We start from the raw sequence: 24,991 nt of genomic DNA on the forward strand, positions 1-24,991 counted from the left end.
GTAAGAGTGGTCCTGTCACCAGTAAGGCTTGGAAGTTGAAGCGTGGTGCTTCCCCAGTCGGCTTCTCTTCCCTAAGCACAAAGAAGGCTGTGGCTGTGTCACCAAAGGGGGCTGAGAGGGAGTTACCCTGAGGCAGTTAGGTGTGGGAAGCCGCTGGCTGACAGGGAGACAGGCCAAGTGCCAAGTGTCACCAGTTAGGCCAGAACTCCACGTAAGAGGAAAGTGCGATGAGACAGGCTAGTGACAAGCACGCTAGTGAAGTTTATTGTCCATCAGACATCAGGTGGGCAGCTCGGCAGAAAACCCCTCTGCATTTAGCTTGGGGCTCGTGGGTGCCGCTGAACTCTTGCCACTTTTCCTTCTGCCTCTCCCCTCTGAAGTGTTGCTGGGGAGAAAACTCGGGTACAGGATCCCCTTGGGGTGTTAGGTTACCTGGCAGAAAGGGTCCCGAGCAAGGGACCACCACGGACCGCTCATGATGGTACCTGGCGGCATCTTTAATCAAACATCAGTTGCTCTCCAGATGTTTCCAAGACATCTAAGCCCCTTCCCTTACTTAGCCACATTTTTTACTTCTCACACACATAGGTAAATGTCTGTCTTCCTGCCTGAGGGTTCACTTTGAAAAAGTATTTGAGGTTTTTTCCCACTCATTTGCATTTTAACACCATTCACAGGGTGTCTAAGCCAGCAGTTAAGACACTTGCATCCCACGTTGGAGCACCTGGTTCACTACCCAGCTCTGGCTCCTGACTCCAGCTTCCTGTTTAATGTGGTCCCTGTGTGGACCCTGAAAGGCAGTGGTGAAAGCTCAAGTAATTTGAGTTCCGGGCTCCCAAGTTCAGTGCTGGCCCAACCCCAGCAGGCATCTGGGGAGTGAGCCATTGCTGTTGGGGAGGTCAAATGGTGCAGCCACTATGGAAAATGGTTTGGAGTGCCTCAGAATGCTAAGTGAATTACCGTGTACTCAATCTATTGCACTCTTAGCCATATCCCCAAGAGAATTGGTAAAAAAAAGAATCAGATACTTGTATATCAATATTCATGGCATCATTATTCACAGTAGTAAACAGGCAGGCATAACCTAAGGGTCCATCAACAGATGAATACATAAATAAAATGTATATACATGCAATGGATTATTATTCAAGCACAAAAATGAATGAAGTTCCAATATATTCTATAACATGGTATACCTTGATTACATGCTGAGAGAATTAATTCAGCCGCACAAGGACAAATATGATTCCACTTACATGAAGTTGCTTAGTCAAATTCAGTCAGAAAGGAGAGGGACCCACATTGTGGCACAACAGGTCACATGGCCTCCTGCAGTGCCGGCATCTCATACAAGCACTGTTTGGAGCCCTGGCTGCTCTGCTTCTGATCCAGTTCCCTGATACTGAGCTGGGAAAGCAGCAGAATGGCCCAAGTACTTGGCCTCTACCACCCACATGGGAGACCCAGATGGAGTGCCAGGCTCCTGGCTTCAACCTGGCCCAGCCCTGGCCATTGCAGCCATTTGGGGAATGAACCAGCAAATGAAAGAACTCTTCCCCAACCCCTCTCTGTAAAACTGCCTTTCAAATAAATAAGACTTTAAAAATTAATAAATCGTTTTTTAAAAGTAGAACAGTTGGGGCTGGCGCTGTGGTGTAGCGGGTAAAGCTGCTGCCTGCAGTGCCGGCATCCCAAATAGGTGTCGGTTCCAGACCCAGCTGCTCCACTTCTGATCCAGCTCTCTGCTATGGCCTGGGAAAGCAGTACAAGATGGCCCAAGTCCTTCGGCCCTTGTACCCATGTGGGAGACCGGGAAGAAGCTCCTGGCTCCTGGCTTCACATCATTGCAGCTCCAGCTGTAGCGGCCAATTGGGGAGTGAACCAGCAGATGGAAGACCTCTCTACCTCTCCTTCTCTCTGTGTAACTCTTTCAAATAAATAAATGTTAAAAAAACAAAACAAAAAACAACAACAACAAAAAAAAAACCAGTTGCTGCCAGCGGTTGAGAGTGGGGGGAATGGAAGTTGTTTCCTTCATACAGAGATTAATGAAGCAGTTTGAGATAAACAAAAAGTTCTGGAAATGGAGACTCAGTGACTAGCACACAGGATTCAGTGAATATACATAATGCCACTGAATCATATACATAAAAATGGTTCAATGGTGACTCTTAAGTGTATTTTACCACAAAAATATATAAGGGGAGGCCGGCACTGTGACATAGCTGGTAAAGCTGCCACCTGCTGTGCCGGCACCCCATATGGGCGCTGGTTCGAGACCTGGCTGTTCCACTTCCAATCCAGCTCTCTGCTAATGGCCTGGGAAAGTAGCAGAGGATGGCCCAAGTCCTTGGGCCCTTGCACCCTCGTGGGGAGACCCAGAGGAAGCTCCTGGTTCCTGACTTAGGATTGGTGCAGCTCTGGCCATTGTGGACATCTGGGGAGTGAACCAACAGATGGAAGGCCTCTCTCTCTCTCTCTCTCTCCCTCCCTCTCTCCCTCCGCCTCTCTGTAACTCTTTCAAATAATAAATTAATTAATTTAAAAAATATATAAGGGGATTGATTCATAGTTTCTCAAAATTCTTTGGGAAAATTCTTTGGAAAAAAAAATCAGTTGACTCAATGTAAAGGGGGAACGGGCCCCACACCAGCTACTTCCCCAATGCTGCAGAGACATGCACCTGCTCAGTCAGCCTTCTGAATACAAAGCTGAGTTGGGATCTGAAAAAACATCAGGGCAGTACGATAGGCCCAGGGCATTAATTCCACTATCCTAAAGCCTTCTGTGCCTGACTCGAAAGAACATCTATTCATTTATTTCTCAAGTTTTGATTTTTTAAAGATTTATTTTTATTTATTTGAAAGAGTCACAGAGAGAGGGAGAGGGCGAGCGAAATCTTTCATCCACTGGTTCACTTTGCAAATGGCCATAACAGCTGGGACAGCGCTGATCCAAAGCCAGGAACCAGGAGCTTCATCCGGGTCTCCTGAGTAGTAGCAGGGGCCCAAACACTTACACCATCTTCTGCTGCTGACCCAGGTGCATTGGCAGGGAGCTGGATCAGAAATTTAGCAGCTGGGACTTGAACTGGTGCCCATATGGGATGCCGGCCTCACAGGCAGTGACTTAACCTCCAATGCTGGCCCCATACTTCTATCAAGTTCTTCACACTTTTTTTTTTTTTAAGTATTTATTAATAGGAATAGTATTGTGGTGGAGCCGGTTCCACCACCTTCAATGCTGGCATCCCCTATGGGCACCGGTTTGAGTCCCGGCTGCTCCACTTCCTATCCAGCTCCCTGCTATGGCCCGGGAAAGCAGTGGAAGATGGCCCACCCGCTTGGGCCCTGCACCCACGTGGGAGACCCGGATGGAGCTCCTGCCTCCTGGACCCCCGTGGCCATTTGGGGAGTGAACCAGCGGGTGGAAGCTCTCTCCCTCCCTCTCCGTAATCCTGCCTTTCAAACAAACACATCTTTAAACAATATTTTTGATGTATTTATTTGAGAGGTTAAGAATGAGAGCGGTCCCACGCGCCAGTTCCCTTCGCAGATGCCCAGGAACCGCGCTGAGGTCCGGGTGTCCCCGCGGAGGGGACCCAGCACCGGGGCCACCAGGGCGTCCCACAGGGAGCGTTAACGAGAAGCCGAGCACAGCCCGGGCACCCCGCGCGGGATGCGGGCGCCGCCAAGCACCTCCCCTCAGTGCGCGCGTCGAGAAAGCGTCGTCTGCGGACGCCAAACTGTGCTTCTCTGAGACGTCACACCCCGCCAGGTGCCGGGAATGGGTTCTGTGCCGCACAGGATTAACTTGGTTCAAAAGCCGTATTAACACCCACAGGCTTTCACCCCCGAAAGCCTGGGCCGGCGCTCCCCTCAGGAGACTCTAAGGGGCTCTTTACCCCCGGGAAACCGGTACAAGGCCCGTTGGTTTCTGGGCGGCTACAAAGGATTCTGGGAGCTAGGGGAGGGGCCTAGGGGCAAAAATGAAAATGTTGGCACGGGCTGCGCCTCAGATAGGTTTAGGCTTACTCCTCTGTTGCTGGGCAACTTTTCAAATCTTCCGAGCACCTCCATCACTTGCCCACCGGGTAGGCTGGCACTCCTTCCACGCCCCACCCCTCCGCTGCCCTGTTAGCCAATCATCAGACTGGTGCTTGTCCGTCGAAGCCAATCCTGATCACGCTTACTTTGAGCGGGAAAAGCTCGGGCGCGGTAGGAGAGTGAGGTCGACCAACCGCCCCTTCTTAGCCCTGTCTCTCGGGGGTAGCAGCCCTGGAGGCGGCTGCCTATTGGCTGGGCAGCGGGCCAATGGAAGGGTGCGAAGCGGGGGGAGGGCCTCCCAGAAGGGGGCGTGGCGAGGCGGCCGGCGCCCTGGTCGCGTGCGGGTCGCGAGCCTGCGGTCGGCTATGTAACGGCCTCTCCCTGGGCCTCCCTCCCCGCGGCGGGCCCCCCACCCTCAGACCGGCTCCAGGCAGCGCCCGGGGCGGCGGCGGCGGCAGCGGGGCGCGGGTCGAGGGAGCCGGGCCTCGACGCCCCCCCTCAGCCCCCTACCCCAGGAGCTGCACCTCGTCCAGGAGGGGCTGGGGAGCCCCATGGAGGTGAGAGGCGGGGAGACCTGCCCGCCCCGGCTCCCCGCCGGCCTGAGGGAGGGACCTGAGGTAACGGGTGGGGACGGTGGGGACGGTTGGGGGCCCGGGGGGCGGGCGCGTCCCCCGACGCGGGTTTTGAGGAGGAGGCCGGGCGGGGCCCCGACGGGGCGGCGGGGGCGGCGCGGGCGAGGCGGCGGGGCCCGGCGGCGACCCTCGCGTCTCCCGCCCCTGTTCCGTGCAGCCCAAGGTGGCGTTCCGGGGAGGTGCGAGTCGCTGCTGGAACCTGAGCGCCGACGGCAGCAGCCGGCTAACCGACGTCTTCAACAGCGTGCTGCTCACGGGCTCCGCCTCCTTCTACGACTGCTACAAACCGCAGGTCCATGCGCCAGCCCTCCGGCCCCGCGCCCCTCGGGCGGCCCCTGGGGAGCCCCGGGGCCCCGTGCAGCTCACGTACTCGGAACGCTGGGGAAGCCATTGCTTCCCGGCTCTTGCGACCAGCCTGTCCTCAGCACAGCCCAAGCCAGAGTGGCAGACAATTCCTTTTTAAAAGACGTGTTTGGCCGGCGCTGTGGCTCACTAGGCTAATCCTCCGCCTTGCAGCGCCGGCACACCGGGTTCTAGTCCCGGTCGGGGCACCGATCCTGTCCCGGTTGCTCCTCTTCCAGTCCAGCTCTCTGCTGTGGCCCGGGAGTGCAGTGGAGGATGGCCCAAGTGCTTGGGCCCTGCACCCCATGGGAGACCAGGAGAAGCACCTGGCTCCTGCCATCGGATCAGCGCGGTGCGCCAGCCGCAGCGCGCCAACCGCGGCAGCCATTGGAGGGTGAACCAACGGCAAAAGGAAGACCTTTCTCTGTCTCTCTCTCACTGTCCACTCTGCCTGTCAAAAAAATAAAAAATAAGTAAAATAAATAAAATAAAATAAAAGACGTGTTTATCTGAAAGGCACAATGAGAGAATCGTTCATCCGTTGGTTCACTTCCCAAAAGTCCGCTAGGTGGCGCGCTGGACAAGGCGCTTCATCCGGGCCTCCCATGTGGGTGCAGGGCCCCAAATAGCTTGGCCATCTGCTGCTGCTCTCCCAGGCTTCTTAGCGGGGAGCTGGGTGGAAAATGGAGCAGCCACGTCTCAAATGGGACGCCGGTGTCGCAGGCAGCGTCTTAGCCTGCTGCGCCACCACGCGGGCCCGGAAACTTCCTGTTAGCAACACCCAGAAGTTTTTGTATGTCGGCAGGAACATATTTTTGGTGATTTAAAGATGAACTGTTTTCTTTTAAGATTTATTTATTTATTTGAAAGTCAGAGTTACACACAGAGAGAAGGAGAGGCAGAGAGAGAGAGAGAGAGGTCTTCCATCTGTTGGTTCACTCCCCAGATGGCTGCAACAGCTGGAGCTGCACTGATCCAAAGCCAGGAGTTTCTTCTGGGTCTCCCACAGGGGTGCAGGGGCTCAAGGACTTGGACCATCTTCTACTGCTTTCCCAGGCCACAGCAGAGATCTGGATCGGAAGAGGAGCAGCCGGGTCTCGAACTGGCGCACATGTGGGATGCCAGCGCTTCAGGCCAGGGCGTTAACCTGCTGCGCCACAGCGCAGGCCAAACTGTTTTCTTTATTCTCTGGCTTTAACAATGTCTTTAATTACTTACTACCATTTAGCTCACCTAAGACATTTAATGTGTGTGTGTGTGTGTGTTTTAAGATTTAATTTTTTATTTGAAAGAGTTACACAGAGAGAGAAGGAAAGACAGAGAAAGATCTCCGTCCGCTGCAACGGCAAGAGCTACACTGGTCGGAAGTCAGGAGCCAAGAGCCTCCTCCCGGTCTCCCACTCAGTTGTAGGGGCCCAAGGACTTGGGCCATCTTCCACTACTTTCTCAGGCCATAGCAGAGAGCTGGATTGGAAGTGGAGCAGCCGGGACGCAAACTGGCACCCATGTGGCATGCCAACACTGCAGGCTGCTTTACCAGCTACGGCACAGTGCCGGCCCCAGACATTTAATTTTGTTAATCAAATTAGGGTTAGGGTAATGTCATTTTCATTTGAAATTATTTAACCAGGACATCAATATTGATATTGTTATACTTTGAATTATAACAGTATATAGAAATAAATTACTTAATTCACACTACAACTTTGTATTCTATTATACCCATTGTATAGATTGAGAAACTGAGGATCAGGGGCTTGATTTGTGCCTTTAATGACAAAGCCCACTAACACCCATGTTTTCATGTCCAAGGCCAGAGTTCCACTGCTCTCTATAAATGTTTACATCTCACTAAAATTTACCTCAATTTAATTTCAGCTAATTGCTTTCAGTACATCAAACAGATAAATTATATATTCTGTAGTTAGCTTAATTAATATGCACACAGGGCTGGTGCTGTTGGCATATCAAGTTAGACTGCCACCTGTGGCGCTTGCATCTCATATGGGGGCCGGTTTGAGTCCCAGCTGTTGCTCTTCAGATCCAGCTCTCTGCTATGGCCTGGAAAAGCAGTGGAGATGGCCTAAATATTTGGGCCCCTACACCCACATGGGAAACCTGGAAGAAGCTCCTGGTTCCTGGCTTTGGATTGGCTTTGCTCCAGTTGTCCCAGCCATTTGGGGAGTAAGCCAGTGGATAGAAGACCTCTCTCTCTCTCTGCCTCTGCCTCTCACTCTCTAACTCTGGCTTTCAAATAAATAAATAAATCTTTTAAAAAATTAATTAATAAACCAACTCCAAATATTTGCATACTTCTAGGCTTCCATAAATGTTTAACTGAAAAGAATTCAGATATTTCAAGTACATTTAAATCCATATTACTTTATAATATGGATTTAATGTATTAAATATATATGTTTTGTATATATAAATATATTATATATAAATATATTGTGTATTATATATTTATGTATTATATTTAATACAAACATTAAATCATTACTTCATTTTTTAAAATATTTATTTATTTGAAAGCCAGAGTTTGAGAGGAAGAGACAGACAGATCTTCCATCTGCTGGTTCATTCCCCAAATGATTGCATCTTCTGGAGCTGGGCGGGTCAAAAGCCAGGAGCCAGGAGCTTCTTCCAGGGGCCCAAGCACTTGGACCATCTCCTACTGCTTCCCAGGCACATTAGCAGGGAGCCAGATCAGAAGTGTAGCAGCTGGTAATCGAACCAGTATCCATATGCGATGAGGTGCCACAGGCATCAGCTTTACCTGCTATGCCACAGCTCTGGCTCCTTAATTCAATCCTTTAAAAAGATGTGATTTTTCTTTTCTTTTCTTTTTTTTCTTTTTTTTTTTTTTTGGACAGGCAGATTGGATAGTGAGAGAGAGAGAGACAAAGGTCTTCCTTTTTGCCGTTGGTTCACCCTCCAATGGCTGCTGCAGCCAGCTCATTGTGCTGATCCGAAGCCAGGAGCCAGGTGCTTCTCCTGGTCCCCCATGCGGGTACAGGGCCCAAGGACTTGGGCCATCCTCCACCGCCTTCCCGGGCCATGGCAGAGAGCTGGCCTGGAAGAGGGGCAACCAGGATAGAATCTGGTGCCCCAACCGGGACTAGAACCCGGTGTGCCGGTGCCACAAGGCGGAGGATTATCCTGTTAAGCCACGGCGCCGGCCGAGATGTGATTTTTCTAATATTTAAAACTAATTTTTAGTTTTAAATTTTTCTTTATTTGAGAGGCAGAGAGACAGAGTTCCCATCCACTGCTTCACTCCCCAGATGTCTGTACTTGCAACCAACTGGGACAGAAAATAGAAGCCAGGAACTACATTCAGGTCTCCCAGTGGGTTTCAGGAACCCAATTACTTGAGCCAGCACCACTGCCTCCCAGGATGTGCATTAACCAGAGGAAGAGTTTAAATTCAGTCTGACATAAGACACGGGCATCTTAACTGGCGTCCTAACCACTAGGATGCTTGCCCGCCCCTATTTGTGAATTTATGTTTAAAAGCATTTGAAGGAATACTCCCAAAATTATCTAGTTTCAAACACTGCTTATCTTATTTGCTAAAACATAATTTAGAAATTCTTTTGTTGAAGCAACCATTTCAAAAAAATAAACAATTGTTTGTATTTCTTTGGACACTTTACACTCCAAAAGGGGTTAAGGTAGACCTTTGTTGAAAACATCAGAAGTAAAGGAATAAAATTATGAAAAGCTCTGAAGATAAAAGCCATTGTAGGACCTGGCACTGTGGTATAGGGGGTAAAGCCACTGCCTGCAGTGCCAGCATCCCATATGGGCACTGGCTCAAGTCCCAGCTGCTCCACATCCAATCCAGCTCTCTGCTGTGACCTGGGAAAGCAGAAGATGGCCCAAGTCCTCGGGCCCCTGCAGCTGTGTGAGAGACCTGGAGGAGGCTTCTGGCTCCTGGCTTCGGATCAGCACAGCTCCGGCCATAGTAGCCCATGAAGATCTCTCTCTTTCTCTCTCTGCCTCTCCTCTCTCTGTGTAACTGACTTTCAAATAAATAAATAAATATTTTTTTTTTAAAAAAAGCCATTGTAACCGGTGCTGCAGCTCAATAGGCTAATCCTCCACCTTTGGTGCCGGCATACTGGGTTCTAGTCCCGGTTACCCCTCTTCCAGGCCAGCTCTCTGCTGTGGCCTGGGAGTGCAGTGGAGGATGGCCCAAGTGCTTGGGCCCTGCACCCACATGGGAGACCAGGAGAAGCACCTGGCTCCTGGCTTCGGATCAGCGCGGTGCGCCGGCCGCAGTGGTCACTGGGAGGTGAACCAACAGCAAAAGGAAGACCTCTCTCTCTCTCTCTCTCACTGTCCTCTCTGCCTGTCAAAAAAAAAAAAAAAAAAAAAGCCATTGTAAAAGGTGTTCCCAAAAGAAATTTAGTGGCATTCTCAGCAAGATCCCTTCCATGCTTCAGTGTACCCAACTTGAGAACAGTTATCATGATATAAGCTATAAACAGAAAAATTATGTGTAGGTTTTAAATAGTAACCAGAATTGAAACAAATGGATGTAAAAATATTTTGAGATCTTAGAGATGGGGAATTGGAAGGTATTTCTTTATTTTCATATTTTATTGATACAGTATAAACTCAGTGTTATACATTTAATATGTTTTTCAATGACCATGTTGTCTGTGAAGAACAAAACTTTAGAAATATTTTTAATAACTGTCTTTTCTCATATGTTTTATTTTTAATAATTTATTTATTTTAGAGAGAGAGGGAGAGAGATATCTTCCATCTGCTGGTTCACTCCCCAAATAACCACACCAGCCAGGTGTGGACCAGGTTGATGCCAGGAGCTAGGAACTCTATCCAGGTCTACCACGTGGGCAGCAGGGGGCCCAAGTACTCAGACTGTCTTCTGCTGTCTTCCCAGGCTCATAGGCAGGAAGCTGGATCAGAAGCAGAGCAGCCTGGAATCCAGCCTGCACTCAGATATGGGATGCCAGTGTTGCAAGTGGTGTCCTAACCCATTGTCCCACAAGAATGGCCCCTCTGATACAAATTTTGATTAATAGAATAGAAGGAATTAGAAAGTATTTTTAGTCAGAATTATATCTTTCCTGTTTTTGTAAGTATAAAAAGTACTACTACCATTGTGTTTATGTCTGGATATTTAGTTATTTTAATATCTCAGGTTTTAATAATTCCTTATTTTTTTGGAGGGTGAAGAATTGTGAATATATCTTTAGACTTCCTTAAAAAAAGCATTTTTTAGATTAAACAATGTCTAAACTAATTTAGTCTTTTCTTGTTTGCTAATTTTTTTTTTTTTTTTTTTTTTTTTTTAGTTTTCATTGCATCTCAATCTCTTTTGGAGTCAGGGTTTTAAATAATTCATTAAAATCTTAAAATCCAAACTTTCTGTCTTGTGTACTCAAAGTTCATTGTAGAAATGTTCACCCAAAAAAGAAAAGGAGTTTGTACTTTTCTTCTAACTAGTCATATCTTTAAAATTTCTGAAGAAATCATAACCTTGTATATATAATTTCATTTTTACAAAATCTCTTAAAAATAGAAACTAGGATGAAAATAGATAAAAAAAAGGCCTGCAACTAGGAGTAAGATGACCTGTTTTAATTTTGTCTCATGGCTGAGCAAAGTGTAGCCTCAGTTCCATTGTGTTTTCTTTTTTGTCAAAGATTTATTTATTTTATTTGAAAGTAAGAGATAGAATCTTCCATCTGGTTCACTCCCCAGATGGCCACAATGGTTGGGTTGGGCCAGGCAGAAGCCAAGAAACCAGGAGCTTCTTCCAGGGCTCCCACATGGGTGAAAAGGGTCCAAACACTTGGGCTTTTCCAAGGTCATTAGCAGGGAACTGGTTGGGAAGTAGAGCAACCAGGACACAAACCTGCCCACATATGGAATGCTGGTGTTACAGGCAGGGGTTTTACTTATTGTGCCACAGTGTTGGCCCCAGTTCCCTTATTTTTAAAAGAGATAATACCCCTGGGGCTGGCGCTGTGGTGTAGTGGGTAAAGCCACCACCTGCAGTGCTAGCATCCCATATGGCACCGGTTTGAGTCCCAGCTGCTCCACTTCCGATCCAGCTCTCTGCTATGGCCTGGGAAAGCAGTGGAAGATGGCCCAACTCCTTGGGCCCCTGCACCTGCATGGAAGACCCTGAAGAAGCTCCTGACTCCTGGCTTTGGATCGGCGCAGCTCCGGCTGTTGTAGCCAACTGGGGAGTGAACCAGCAGATGGAAGACCTCTCTCTTTCTCTCTCTGCCTCTGCCTCTCCTTCTCTCTGTGTAACTCTGATTTTCAAATAAATAAATATTTTTTTTTTAAAAAAGAGAGATAATACCCATGTCACAGGTTGACTGAATACAATTGTGTATGTGGGATTTCTTTGAAAATTGGAAAGTTCTATATATTTTCACAAATTGGGAGCATTCAGTCTCAGTTTTGTGTAACATTTATTTAGGATATCACTAGTAATATCCACAGAATACTCATCTGTTAAAAAAAAATTAAAGCAGTAATTTTAGGTGTTTTCCATCAGGAGTCAGCAATAAGGGGCTTGATCTGCCCAGTGCCTATTTTTGTAAAGATTGCAACACAGCCACAGTCATTTGCTTTATATATTGCTTGTGCTTGCTATGGTAGGTTTTGATGTCTCTGATATGCAAACATTTCTTAAAAATTTCAGAGTGAAGACAATGTAGACCTAAGGCAGACCTACACTCCACTTTCCTCAACAGAATATTCAAATTCTGTAGATTCTTCACTTTTCTATGCACCGTGGTCTACTTATGGAGATGATATTAAGCAATCTTCTAATTCTCAGATCAATGTAAAGAACAGGTAAATTAATTAGATTTCTCAGGCTAAATGAAGTGTTTTTAAATTTCATTACATAGCAACAGAGGTATATTAGCTGTCTTTTTCCTGGGTCAACATTTTAATGTTGTAGCATTTTAACTTTATGTTTGTCAAACTTTCAGGAAAACCTAAACTGGGCAATTTAGTTGTAAATAATTTTTAGTTTATTACTTTATAAATTCATTGGAGATAACCTTTAGTGAACCCTGAGTTCCTCCTTCTGAAGATAAAACATTACAATTGTTAAATCTATTTCCTTATACAATTCTAATTTTCAGTAACTTTTTCCCTTTATATATAAACAACAGTTTTATCAAACATAAGAGATTTTAAATTATTTTTGTATTCAATTCCACAAATAAAGGCCTGTTCTGTGTCAGGTGCTCTGCTACTGGGAATACTAGAATTAACATGGCAAATAGTATACCTGCCTTGATGATCTTTCAGTTATGATGATGATGGTGTGGATAACATGACTTACAGTGACATTTCAGGCACTGCAAGTACAGTGAGGGTTACATAGAGGTATAGGACACAATGGGAGCCTATTGCAAAGAGAAGCCAAAGGGAGTGCCTTCTATGTTTATATATATTGAGCAGCTGTTGATAGGGGCTGATGCATCTTTAGTATAACTAGAAAATAAAGTTATTTGTTTAATCCAGTTAATTTTAAAAAGTTAAAATTTAAAACCTTTAGAAAATCTCTAATCATTTTATTAGACTATGTAATACAAAACTATTTTATAAGTTGATACGTATTATTGAAAAATTACAACTTTGTGGAGAGAAATGTCAAGAAAAGTGAAAGTTCACCTTCATTCCACCTACCCACCCTCTAGTAACAACAATTTTATATATATTACATTGAATATTTTTCTAAGTAAATACTAATATATTGTTGTACAGAAAAAGAAAAACTTTTATATTGAATCTTTATGAGATGATATAATAGAAAAAAATTAGTCTTATTGGCAGACAGTTTGTTCAGCCAGTAAATAGTTTGTATGTCATATACCTCTGCAAAATACAAGTTTTTCACAAATTGCCATTCATCCATTCAATAGATAATAACTGAATGATTATTAATACTTGATCCTGATTTTATGAAGATCAATTACATATTTAAGTGTTATGCAAATATAAGTTATTTCTAAAGTATCCCAACATTTTGAAATGCTAGAAATAAAATATCAAAGAACAAGCAGTTACAACTTAGAATAACAACATATTACTTCTAGGAAGAAATTACCCAAAAAACATGTTAAATAAAAGGTACCAATTTTCCATGTGCTTGTTTTTGTTTTACATTAATTAGATAATTTGGTCACTAGGTGGAATTTCAAGTACATGGAACTTCAACCAGTCACTGCTTTGGCAAGGATTTGGGGTTAGACTTCAAATGTGTTATATTTAAGGAACAACTGAAAAATTGCTTTGGTATCTAGGATTACCATGTCACATTTCATTTTTTCATCCAATACTTATAATAAAAATTCACAAAAATAGAACAGTTCACATGGTTTCGTTTCCAAATCACAAATGTGGAAACTAAGCAAGAGTTGATGGAATGATATATAATAGGACCAGACACAATTTCAGGAGCAGCTATGGTACCAAGAATGTCTGTGACATCATAGGTCAGAGATTTATATGTTGGTCACCGAAAATGAAGATTATGTGTTGTGGAGAGGCAAGAACACATTGTAAACTAGACACAGGATTTGAAATAAAGGAGAAATATTTATGCAGGATACACACCTTGCCTAAGTGGAAAATGTCCTGCCCTCTCTTTATTTGAAATGATGGTGTAGATAAGTCCAAATATTATGTAGAAAAATAATGGTAAAGTAAGTCTGGATCAATATGTTGTGTTTTAGCATCCACAAAGCTTACATGTGACATTTATTTTTAGGATTCAAACTGAAAGAAATGACTATGGCAGTGAAACAGACTTATATGGACTTGTGTCCAACATTTTGGAAGAACAAGATAAATCACAGCCATATTTTGCTGAAGGGTTAGTAGGTTATATAAGTTTTATAGTGTATAATCTTTTAAAGCCACACATTGCAGGTTACCTTGTTTTATTAACTTTAATAGTGTATCTTCTGACAGATGTTCTTAGTTCAAATTATGTCTAAGAGCCTTGTTTTGCTGAAGTACTTGCCATAGAACTGAAAATTCAGTCTAAAGTTTTATTTGCTTAAGAACTTTTATTTGAAAAATTATTCTTGCATAATTCCAAGCTATTTCCCTTGAGTTCATGAGCTAAACTTTGGCTTAAAGAATACAAATCCAAGGGCCTTTTGTACATGGGTCCTAAGGAATAAAAGTGATGTGTACTAATGCTGTGCAGAAGTACATATAGAAGTTTTTAAATATATTTAATTGATTTATTTGGGTGTGGAATCCATATTTCATGAATAGATAAATACACAGCATATATGTAATCAAATAAATATTTTAATTTCAAAAACAGTTTAAGCAAAAGATATTTTTTCATTAAAAATTTATGGTCAACAACACTTTTATATGATATAATAACCTAATCAAAGGAAAAGCTTATTTTCTGCTTATTATGAAAAATTCATCTAAGGTCATGAAGTCATTAGCCTTAGGCTTTAATTAATGCCTCTTTGAAAAGTGCAGTGAAGACTTTTTTTTTTTTTTAATTTTATTTATTTGATAAAGTCACAGAGAGAGGTAGAGATAGAAAAGTCTTCTGTCCTCTGGTTCACACCCCAAATGGCCACAAAGGCTGGAGCTGAGCTGACCCGAAGCCAAGAGCCAGGAGCTTCTTCTGGGTCTCTCACACAGGTGCAGGGGCCCAAGCAGTTGCAACTTAGAATAACAACATCTTCCACTGAGCCATCTTCCACTGCTTTCCCAGGCCATAAGCAGAGAGCTGGACGGGAAGAGGAGCAGCCCGGACTTGAACCGGCGCCCATATGGAATGCTGGTGCTGCAGGCAGTGGCTCAGCCTACTATACCACAGTGCCGGCCTCCAAGTAAAGACATTTTTTTTTAAAAAAAGTTTTTTTTTTTAAATTTATTTGAAAGAGTTACACACCAGAGAGGAGAGACAGAGAGAGAGCGGTCTTCCATCCATTGGTTCACTCCCCAGTTGGCCGCAACGGCCGGAGCTGTGCCTATCCAAAGCCAGGAGTCAGGAGTTTCCTCTGGATCTCCCACGTGGGTACAGCGGCCCAAGGACTTTAGCCATTATTACTGCCTTCCCAGGCCATAGCAGAGAGCTGGATAGGAAGTGGAGCAACCGGGACTCAAACCAGCGGCCATATGGGATGCTGGCACTGCAGGCAGCAGCTTTACCTGCTACGCCACAGCCCTGGTCCCAAGACATTTTAAGATTAAAATGAACATGGCCATGCATTACTTAACAGCAGGGACACATTCTGAAAAATGTGTTATTTTGTTGTCATTTAAACATCATAGAGTGTACCTACTTACAAACATAGGTGGTACATGCCAATCACTTGACATGGCCCTTAATGCAATCAAGACATGTGATCACAAGATGTATGAGGTTGCTGCCATTGTAACATGGTACATTTTTTATAGTAAACTTTTTAATAAGTAGAAGCAGCACATTTTAATGATAGAAAAAACATAACCAGTAACAGTCATTTGTTATCAAGTATTACATATTGTACATAATTGTTGTATACTATATTTTTATGACTGCCAGCCCTGCTAGTTTGTTTACAGTAGTACCACAAATGTTTGAATAATGCATTTGTTGTGACAATGATATGCGACTGCTATGACATCAGCAGGCATTAGGAATTTTTCAGCCCCATTATAATTTAGGGGGACACTGTTGCATGCATATATTTGGACTGTCATTGACTGAAATGTTATGTCACATGTTGCTGTATTTATATAGCATATAGCACATTTGTATGATACAGGATTATTTGGAGGTAATGGTAGTTTATAAAGCAGGGTTAGAAAGGACTTGAGAATGGTGAGGTGTGGGACAAGATAAATGTTTTTGAAAACATTTCCTATCTTCTCCATTGAGGAATCTTTAAAACCTAAGTTGTAATTAAGTATATTTACTTGTTCTAGGACCTGCTCCTCCAACTTAAAGTCAGTTTGGCCAATGAACACAAGCAGATTTGCAGATCACCATGACCTCTTAACAGAAACCAAAAGGCCAATAGATACAGCCATCTCTCAGCAAGCTTTTTATAGTGGTGAATCTGTGTCAGCAGTGGAGAAGCAGTATCTGCATAATAGCAATCTCACACCACAACAAAAAATAGATGAACTTTATCATGGATTTACTGGTTTAGACCTTGAAGAACAATGGATGTACCCATCACGAAGTGATCATTCTAACTGTTACAATATCCAGACAAATGATACAGCTAAGACAACATTCCAGGAATATCCATTTATCAAAAACTGTTTTACACCACAGACTGGTCTGTCTGATATCATGAAAGAATCAGTTGTTGATACTTACCCTTATGGAAGAGAAAAAATATGTGCTAAAGGTCTTGAAGCACCATTACAGCAAAAAAGAGCAGAGATGTTTCTTTCCCAATTTAACAGATATAATGAAAATGCAGATTATTGTAGATACCCAGAATATGCTCATCCTAATAAGGCTAAACTTAATAAGTGTTCAAATTTTAGTGTCCAAGATAGTAAAAAATTAGCCAATAGCAATACACCTGAAACACCAAATGTAGAAGCAGACACGTACACAAAGTTATTTCAGGTTAAACCAGCAAATCAGAAAAAAATGGAGGAGACAATACCTGACCAACAGAATTTCACATTTCCAAAAACTACACCACACCTGACAGAAAAACAGTTTGCAAAAGAAGCAGCATTTGCTGCCGATTTTGGCTTAAAACCAGAATATGTACTAAAACCTCACACAGCTTGTCCAACTAATGATTTTGCAAATGTCACAGAAAAGCAACAGTTTGCTAAACCTGATCCCCCAAATTCTGAGTATTTTAAATCAGTGAATTTATTATCAAACTCAGCAGCATCTTCAGGAGGTATCAACTTAAACAGACCAACATGGATGAATGTTCAAACAAAAAACAACACTCCTATTCCTTATCGAAATCAAGGTAACTTGATGAAATTAAATAGTCATTTAAATGCAGCTTCAAAGGGTTCTAACCATTCTTCAGATTTCCCCCAACTATCATCCACAAATTTAACCCCAAATAGCAATTTATTTCAGAAATATTGCCAAGAAAATCCCTCAGCATTTTCCAGTTTTGATCTCAGTTACAATGGTGCAGAAAGAATCCAATCTGTCAATCATATGGAAGGACTGACAAAAACTGGAGAAGAAAATCTCTTTGAATCGGTTACTGATAAAAAAATAAAGCAGCCAAATGGATTCTGTGATAGCTATTCAGCTCAGCAGTATGGGATCATTGAAAATGTAAACAAACATAATTTTCAAGCCAAGCCCCAGAGTGGACATTATGATCCTGAGGAAGGTCCAAAGCATTTAGATGGCTTATCTCAAAACACGTATCAAGATCTGCTGGAGTCACAGGGTCATTTTAATAGCCACAGACAAGGAAGTGGAGATAGCAATATTAATAGCCGTGTGGGTCGCACACAGGCATCATGCTTTTCTAATAATTATATGATGGGAGACTTAAGGCATAATCAGGGTTTTCAACAACTTGGTTCCAATGGGTTTCCCCTAAGAGCTACTCACCCATTTGGCCATTCAGTTGTTCCACTGTTGGATTCCTATGATTTGTTTTCTTATGATGACTTAAGCCATTTATACCCTTATTTTAATGATATGATGTATGGTGATAATTCCTTTTCTGGTTTCGTACCAACTTTTGGATTTCAAAGACCAATTAAAACCCGTAGTGGACCAGCCAGTGAACTTCATGTTCGTCTAGAAGAATGCTATGAACAATGGAGAGCATTAGAAAAGGAGAGGAAAAAGGTAACACAAAGCTGTCCAGGGGTAACAGTATGTTCTCTTTGCCTGTTTTCACTTTGCCTTATTGTAGTTACTGTTCTTGCTTTATTTCTAAGTTGAATTGTATAATGTATAGTACTTGTTAGTTTCATGACTATAAAGAATTAACTGGGTTACTGAAGCATTAAAAAATCTTGAAATAATGTTTATATGTTAATATTTTAGTTTATTTTGTCAATGAAGTATTTTTTCCCTTATTGGGTTAAAAGTTTATTTCTTTGAAATTAATTTTAGTATTAAAGTGTCAAAATAGTTGGATATTTTTATATGCCTTAAGGATGACAGAAAAATACCATGCTACCATGGTTTATGTTTATTATCTTTTTATACCAAAACAGAGGAGTAATTTTCTATTTCTTGGGCCTATGAAAATGCTATTCATAGGTTGAGTTACATTTAGAAAGTTCAGCATCTAAAAATTGTGTAATTCTTTACAGACTGAATTAGCCCTTGCCAAGAATTATCCAGGAAAAAAAGTATCCAGCACTAACAATACTCCAATTCCAAGGCTGACCTCTAACCCATCTAGAGTTGATCGCTTAATTGTGGATGAACTTCGAGAACAAGCCAGAGTAAGCTGTAGAAATATCTAACAGTGGATTTTTACATGCTTGATTAAATTTTAAAACATTTCAGCAAGTTAAGAGCTCTGAAGGATTTTATTTTTATTTATTTATATTATTTATTTCCATTTTATTTGAAAGAGAGTTAGAGATCTTTCATCTGCTGGTTTTATCCCCAAATGCCCACAACAGCCAGGGTTAGGCCATGCTGTCTTTAAAATATAGACTGGAGGGGCTGGCACGGTGGAGCAGTGGGTTAAAGCCCAGGCCTGCAGCACTGGCATCCCATATGGTTGCTTGTTGGAGTCCTGGCTGCTCCACTTCGATCCAGCTCCCTGATAATGCACCTGGGAAAGCATAGGAGGATGGCCCAAGTCCTTGGGCTCCTGCACCCATGTGGGAGACCAGAAGAACTCCTGGCTCCTGTCTTTGAATCGGCTCAGCTCCAGCTGTTGGGGCCACTTGGGGAATGAACCAGAAGATAGGAGACCTCGCTCTCTCTCTGTGTCTCTACCTCTCTCTTTCAAATAAATAAAATCTTTAAAATATTAAATTTTAAATAAATTTAAAAATAAATCTCCATATATAATAGTGAGGCCATTGTCGTGTTGCTGCACCATCACCTGCAAAGTCAGCATCCCAAATGAGTGCCAGTTTAGTCCTGGCAGTTCCACTTCCAATCCAACTCCAGGCTAAAATGCCTGGGAGAGCAGCAGAAGATAGCCCAAGTGCTTGGGCTCCTGCCAACCCTGTGGAAGACCCATATGACTCAAGTTCCAAGGTCCTAGCTTTGACCTGGCACAGCCCTGGCCACTGCAGCCATTTGAACTAGCAGATGGAAAATCTTTGTCTCTCCCTCTCTCTCCATAACTCTGCATTTCAAACAAATAAATAAGGCCGGTGCAGTGGCTCAATAGGCTAATCCTCTGCCTGCGGTGCAGGCACCCCAGGTTCTAGTCCCGGTTGCTCCTCTTCCAGTCCAGCTCTCTGCTGTGGCACGGGAGTGCAGTGGAGGATGGCCCAAGTGCTTGGGCCCTGCACCCACATGGGAGACCAGGAGAAGCACCTGGCTCCTGCCTTCTGATCAGCACGGTGCTAGCGCCACAGGTAGAGGTGAGCCATAGCACCAGCCCCAAGAGTGTACACTTGTATAATGGAATTATCCATAGTATGTTCAGATATTGATATGAGGGTATATCAGCATGTTATTTTAACAAAGACTTCACTCTTATTATTTTTAAATACACTTAAAATTCCTTTATCTGAGTAATATATTTCTAGGCAATTGAATCAAAGGATCACAAACTATGGATATTATAAAATATACTTTTCCAGCTTTGTTTATGCTTCCCATTAATTTAGAAGGTTATAGCTGTTATAACATTATATTTAAAGATTTTATTTATTTATCTGAGAGGTAAAGTTACAGTCAGAAAGAGGGAGAGACAGAGAGAAAGGTCTTTCCTCCACTGGTTCACTCCCCACATGGCTGCAACGGCTGGAGTGGGGCCCATCCGAAGCCAGGAGCCAGGAGCCTTTTCCAGGTTTTCCATGTGGGTGCAGGGACCCAAGCACTTGGGCCATCTTCTGCTGCTTTCCCAGGCCGTAGCAGAAAGCTGGATTGGAAATAGAGCAGCCAGGGCTCTAACCAGCACCCATATGGGATCCAGAGCCACAGGCAGAGGCTTAGCCTACTTTGCCACAGTGCCAGCCTCATAACATTATATTTAGCAACATTATTTCAGTCCACAGAAGAGAAAAATATTTAATATTTTCTAGCTTGTTAGGTAGAATTCACAACGAAAAATAAACACTTTATAAATGTTTGTTAAAACTCAACTGTTCAGATCTCTTTACTCCTAACACTGTTTTTTTACCCAAAATGGTTGTCAGGGTGGGTGTTAGGCCTACCAGTTAAGATGCTCACTTACCTGTTACATTGATGCCTGCCTGTAGCTTCTGACTCCAGCTTCCTGCTAATATGAAAAGGTGATGGCTCAAGGAATTGGGTTTCTGCCATCTGCATGGGAGGCTTGACTTGATTTCCTGTCTCCTAGCTTCCGTTTTGGCCCAGTCCTGGCCCTAGAGAGCATTTGGGAAGTGAGCTCTCACACTCTCTCTCAAACTTTAAAAAACGTTTTCTTTATATATCTGAATAAACTACCATATGTTTTATATGTGTAAACTGGCAATTCCCTGGAGTTTTTTTCTCTTCAAAGATCTGGCTGATGTACAGTTGGGAGGAAAATATTTAACATCTAGAATAGTTATTCCAAAGGAATTTGCTAAGAGAGTGAGGTTAGACATTCATTCTGGAGCCTTTAGTTTCTTGAGAGGTTATTTTTTCTACATTCTACTGAACACCACCAAATTCTTATGTGAACTGTTAGGTCATTTAGCTCCTGAGGCAATTATTTACTTGATACTCAAATCCTTATTAAGTTTTTTTCTATAAACCTTCCAAGTTTAGTATTTGAAATAATTTAAGCATATGAAACATACTCTCCCTACTGATCTAATATATCTAGTGCCTCTTTTTAAGCTTCATTAATGACAGCTTTGAGAACCTTCTGAATTTTCCTTAGTTTTGACGATTACAGGGTTTATTTTTTATTATTTCAATATAAATTTAAATCATCATTTTCTGTATTATGGATTTCTTAATACTGTCACTAGTTAGTATTATTATCAGAATATTTCTGATTTCTAAAAGGGGAATACTTTTTTTTTTAACAGTTAGAGTTAGTGGGAGAGAGAGAGACAGAGTGAAAGGTCTTCCTTCCGTTGGTTCACCCCCCAAATGGCCGCTACGGCCAGAACTACGCTGATCCAAAGCCAGGAGCCAGGTGCTTCTTCCTGGTCTCCCATGTGGGTGCAGGGCCCAAGCACCTGGGCCATCTTCCACTGCCCTCCCGGGCCACAGCAGAGAGCTGGACTGGAAGAGGAGCAACCAGGACTAGAACCCGGCACCCATGTGGGATGCCGGCGCCACAGGCGGAGGATTAGCCAAGTGAGCTATGGTGCCGGCCCTAAAAGGAGAATACTTATACTGAAGGTCCAGAAAGATTAAGGACTTGTTGAACTCAGGATTAATCAACTTAGTGTTTCTCCCTTTTAGATCAAAATTTTTCCCTTTAGATTTCAATACCTTCCTTTTTTATTTTTATTTCTTTAAGGTTTTATTTATTTATTTGAGAGGTAGTGTTACAGAGAAAGGGAGAGAGAGAGAGAGAGAGAGAGAGAGAGAGAGAGAGAGAGAAAGAGAGAAAGGTCTTTATCCGCTGGTTCACTCCCCAAACGGCCATTACAACTGGAGCTGAGCTGACCTGAAGCTGGGAGCCAGGAGCTTCTTCTGGGACTCCCATGCAGGTGCAGAGGCCCAAGTGGTTGGGCCGTCTTCTACTGCTTTCCCAGGCCAAAGCAGAGAGCAGGATTGAAAGAGGAGCAGCTGGGACTCGAACTGGTGTGTATATGGGATGCCAGCACTGCAGGTGGAGGATCAACTACTGCGCCATAGCGCCGTCCCCTCAATACCTTCTAACAATGCTCTATTTGCAAACCGTTCCATTATTTGCCAAAGACAGTATCAGATTTTACATTTGTACTGTGACATGGAAATATCTGAATTTATCATTGTTGTTTATTCTCAACTGCAAAAATTTTTAGAAGTAATATACAGTAGGTATAAAGGACTGACTTTCCCTTTTCATCTCCCAGCATGGTGCTAGCAGACAGTAAGTTTTCATTTATTTTTGAATGATTGTTATTGCTTTCATCTCTGTTCTGCTTCACTGATGATGTGTTGTTGAGTTAATGGCAGGACAGTGTGGTTATGTGTCTTATCAAAATTTAAAATGTTTCCTTCAGGTTGTGACTTTGCTAGGCAAAATGGAACGTCTCCGAAGCTCTCCTCTTCATGCTAATATCTCTACTGCTCTTGATAGACACTTGGAATCCATTCACATTGTACAGTCACGTCGAAAGGATGAAATTGTCAATGCATCAAATCGGCAAAGGCAGGGAGTTCCTAGATGCCAAGATGACAGAGGTACAAATATTAATGCATGTTCTTTTGATAGGGAAGTGACATGATTGGAATACTAATGAAATCAGGTTCTGAAGCTAAAAGAGTGAATTTCTAAAATAAATAATTAGCTAAGGAGTAAAAAAAGGTAAAGCATCCTATATGGGCACCAGTTTGAGTCATAGCTGCTCTACTTCCCATCCAGCTCCCTGCTAATGCACCTGAGAAAGCAGTGGAAGATGGCCCAACTCCCTGGGCCCCTGCACCCACATGGGGAACCTGGATGAAGCTCCTGGCTTTGGACTGGCCAACCCCTGACCATTGCAACCATTTGGGGAGTAAACAATTGATGGAAAATCTCTCTGTATCTCTCCCTCTCTCTATCTCTGCCTTTCAAATAAATCTTTTTTTTTTAAAGGAGTTGAGGGATATTTAAATTTTAAAAGGTATATTTAAATCTAAAATGAAATGACCCTGAATCTTTCTTTTACAGATGTTTTTGCCCTTGCTTCAGCAATTAAAGAGATGTGTGTGGCAACGAGGAAAGCACGCACTACTCTGTGGTGTGCACTGCAAATGACTTTGCCCAAAACAGCCAGTACAGCTGGTCAAGCAGACATGGAAAAGGCTTTGCAAGATATCATAAACTGCGAAGATAAAATCCATGAAAGTATAAGTAGTAGCAATCCAATGAGCCAGCGAGGTGAAACAAACAAACATTAAGGAAATGCCAGCACAAAGAAGAAAAAGCTGATAAGTTAATGTATCAAGACATGCTAAAAAAATTTTAATGAACTTGTCAAACTTTCAGTACATTAATTTTTCTTCCCGATTTGAAGTTAATATCTTAATGAAGTCTAACTTCTATTTTAAAATCTTCTTTTTGGAATGAATCAGATAGAGTTTAAAGTGAACTCAAAGGTAAAAGTTGACTACTCAAGAGTTCTGAGTAGTCAAAGATAACAAGTTTGCTTAAGTATATTAGTATTTCCTAACAGCTAAAATATTGTTTAAACCCATTCTGCAGTGCAGGTAAATGCAAATATGAAATTCTAGGAGATAAGTTTCATTTAGTTCTGTTTTAGTAAGTATTAATTCCAAATAATGAATCTAAGTGACTGTAACCCAATTATGGCTACAGTCTAGTAACCAAGACAAGTTTTGATTGTGATATAAAAGTGTTTTCCTTACAAAACTGGATAATACCTAGGGAACAAAGGAAAACAAAAATAAACCCAATATTCATGTAAAAATTTAAAATACTACCATATTTATAAATTTGAAATCTTAGTGCCTAAGTATATGGAGGGAAATGCATCTGATTCTCCTAAATTAGTGATAAAAGTGCCAGTGTAAAAACCATGCAAGTTACTGAATATAAAACCTGTTCAAATCATTTGTGTATATTATTTAAAATTTAATTATACTATCAATTAATAATTCCAATTTTAAAGTATTTAAATTGAATCAAAACAAAACAGTTCCTTTATCTGGATCTTTTAGACTTGATGCACAGTAACTAGAATAATGACTATTGTTTTAATACCCTTAGTTTCCTGCCTTTTATGAGGGTATCACGAAGTTCTAAAATGTATTTTTTAAGGTTAATCTTTAACTAGTTTAGTTTGCAATTGGTTAGTATATTTGTGTAGTTGTGTTCATTAGTTTACTTCTGTATTTTTTTTTAAAAAAGAACTCTTAAAAGCTTGGCTTTTTCTGTTTCTCATGACTTACTATCTTTGTATGGAACCCGAGTAATTTATTCATTAACATGAAATGTTGGTATTATGTGACTCAGAAGATCTTGGGTTTTAAACATTTCTAGCATGAGTTAAACTAAAATATAATGTACTGATGAAATTTAATTGAAATATCCTTGACTAGAAACACTAATGTTTTAAAATGTTGGTGTTTTTCTTGGTTTTAGAAATCCTGGTATTAAAAAAGAGTGTAATCACACCACATAAATTTTCTTTAGATGATGTGCGGAAGAAACTGATTGAGATTGCAGGAGTAACTGTAGGGAGAAACATTTTGATCACTGATATATGCCTTAGAGCTACCCAGATGAATTACATTGAGGGTAATCAATAAAGTAGATCACCCCACCACAGTCCCTGCATAGAGAGTGGTTAAGTTTGACATAAGACATGTTGGATGTTATGAAAACAAATATTGTACTGAATTTATTCTCTCAGGAAAAAATAAATTACTTTGTTGAAAATACTTGGTTTCTTTTTTTGAGAAACAGAGACACAGACAGATGGGGGGGGGGGGAGGATTGGATATCCCATCTGCTGGTCCCAATTTGCTGCAACAGCTGGCACTGGACAGGGACAAAGCCAGCAGTTGGGAACTCAATTCAGGTCTCCCACGTGGCTGGCAGGAATTCAGCTACTTTGAGGCATCACTGCTGTGTCCCACAGTCTGCATTACCAGGAAACCGAAATCAGGAGCTGGAGCTGGAAATTGAAACCCCAGATACTCCAATGTGGGATGCAGGCATCCTAACCAGTGGT

The 24,991-nt window shown here is 42.4% G+C and overlaps 1 protein-coding gene across 1 annotated transcript; it reads left to right on the forward strand.

Annotated features, from left to right (window-relative positions):
* The first annotated feature begins 475 nt into the window (after positions 1–475).
* Positions 476–23,195, forward strand: MEIOC (meiosis specific with coiled-coil domain). The gene is made up of 9 exons (XM_062175048.1): positions 476–481; positions 4,466–4,603; positions 4,836–4,970; positions 11,715–11,869; positions 13,800–13,904; positions 15,977–17,849; positions 18,323–18,457; positions 22,316–22,496; positions 22,966–23,195. Exons 1-9 carry the CDS (start codon positions 476–478, stop codon positions 23,193–23,195), a joined length of 2,958 nt encoding a protein of 985 aa, XP_062031032.1.
* The last annotated feature ends 1,796 nt before the right edge of the window (positions 23,196–24,991 follow it).

The sequence above is a fragment of the Lepus europaeus genome, chromosome 18, assembly GCF_033115175.1.
Source record: "Lepus europaeus isolate LE1 chromosome 18, mLepTim1.pri, whole genome shotgun sequence".
Classification (NCBI taxonomy): Eukaryota; Metazoa; Chordata; class Mammalia; order Lagomorpha; family Leporidae; genus Lepus; species Lepus europaeus.

Excerpts from the sequence above, each read along its gene's own strand:
- MEIOC (XM_062175048.1), top strand. Across the intron at positions 13,905-15,976 it reads CAGCCATATTTTGCTGAAGG|GACCTGCTCCTCCAACTTAA; the intron begins GTTAGTAGGTTA and ends TACTTGTTCTAG. Across the intron at positions 18,458-22,315 it reads AACTTCGAGAACAAGCCAGA|GTTGTGACTTTGCTAGGCAA; the intron begins GTAAGCTGTAGA and ends TGTTTCCTTCAG.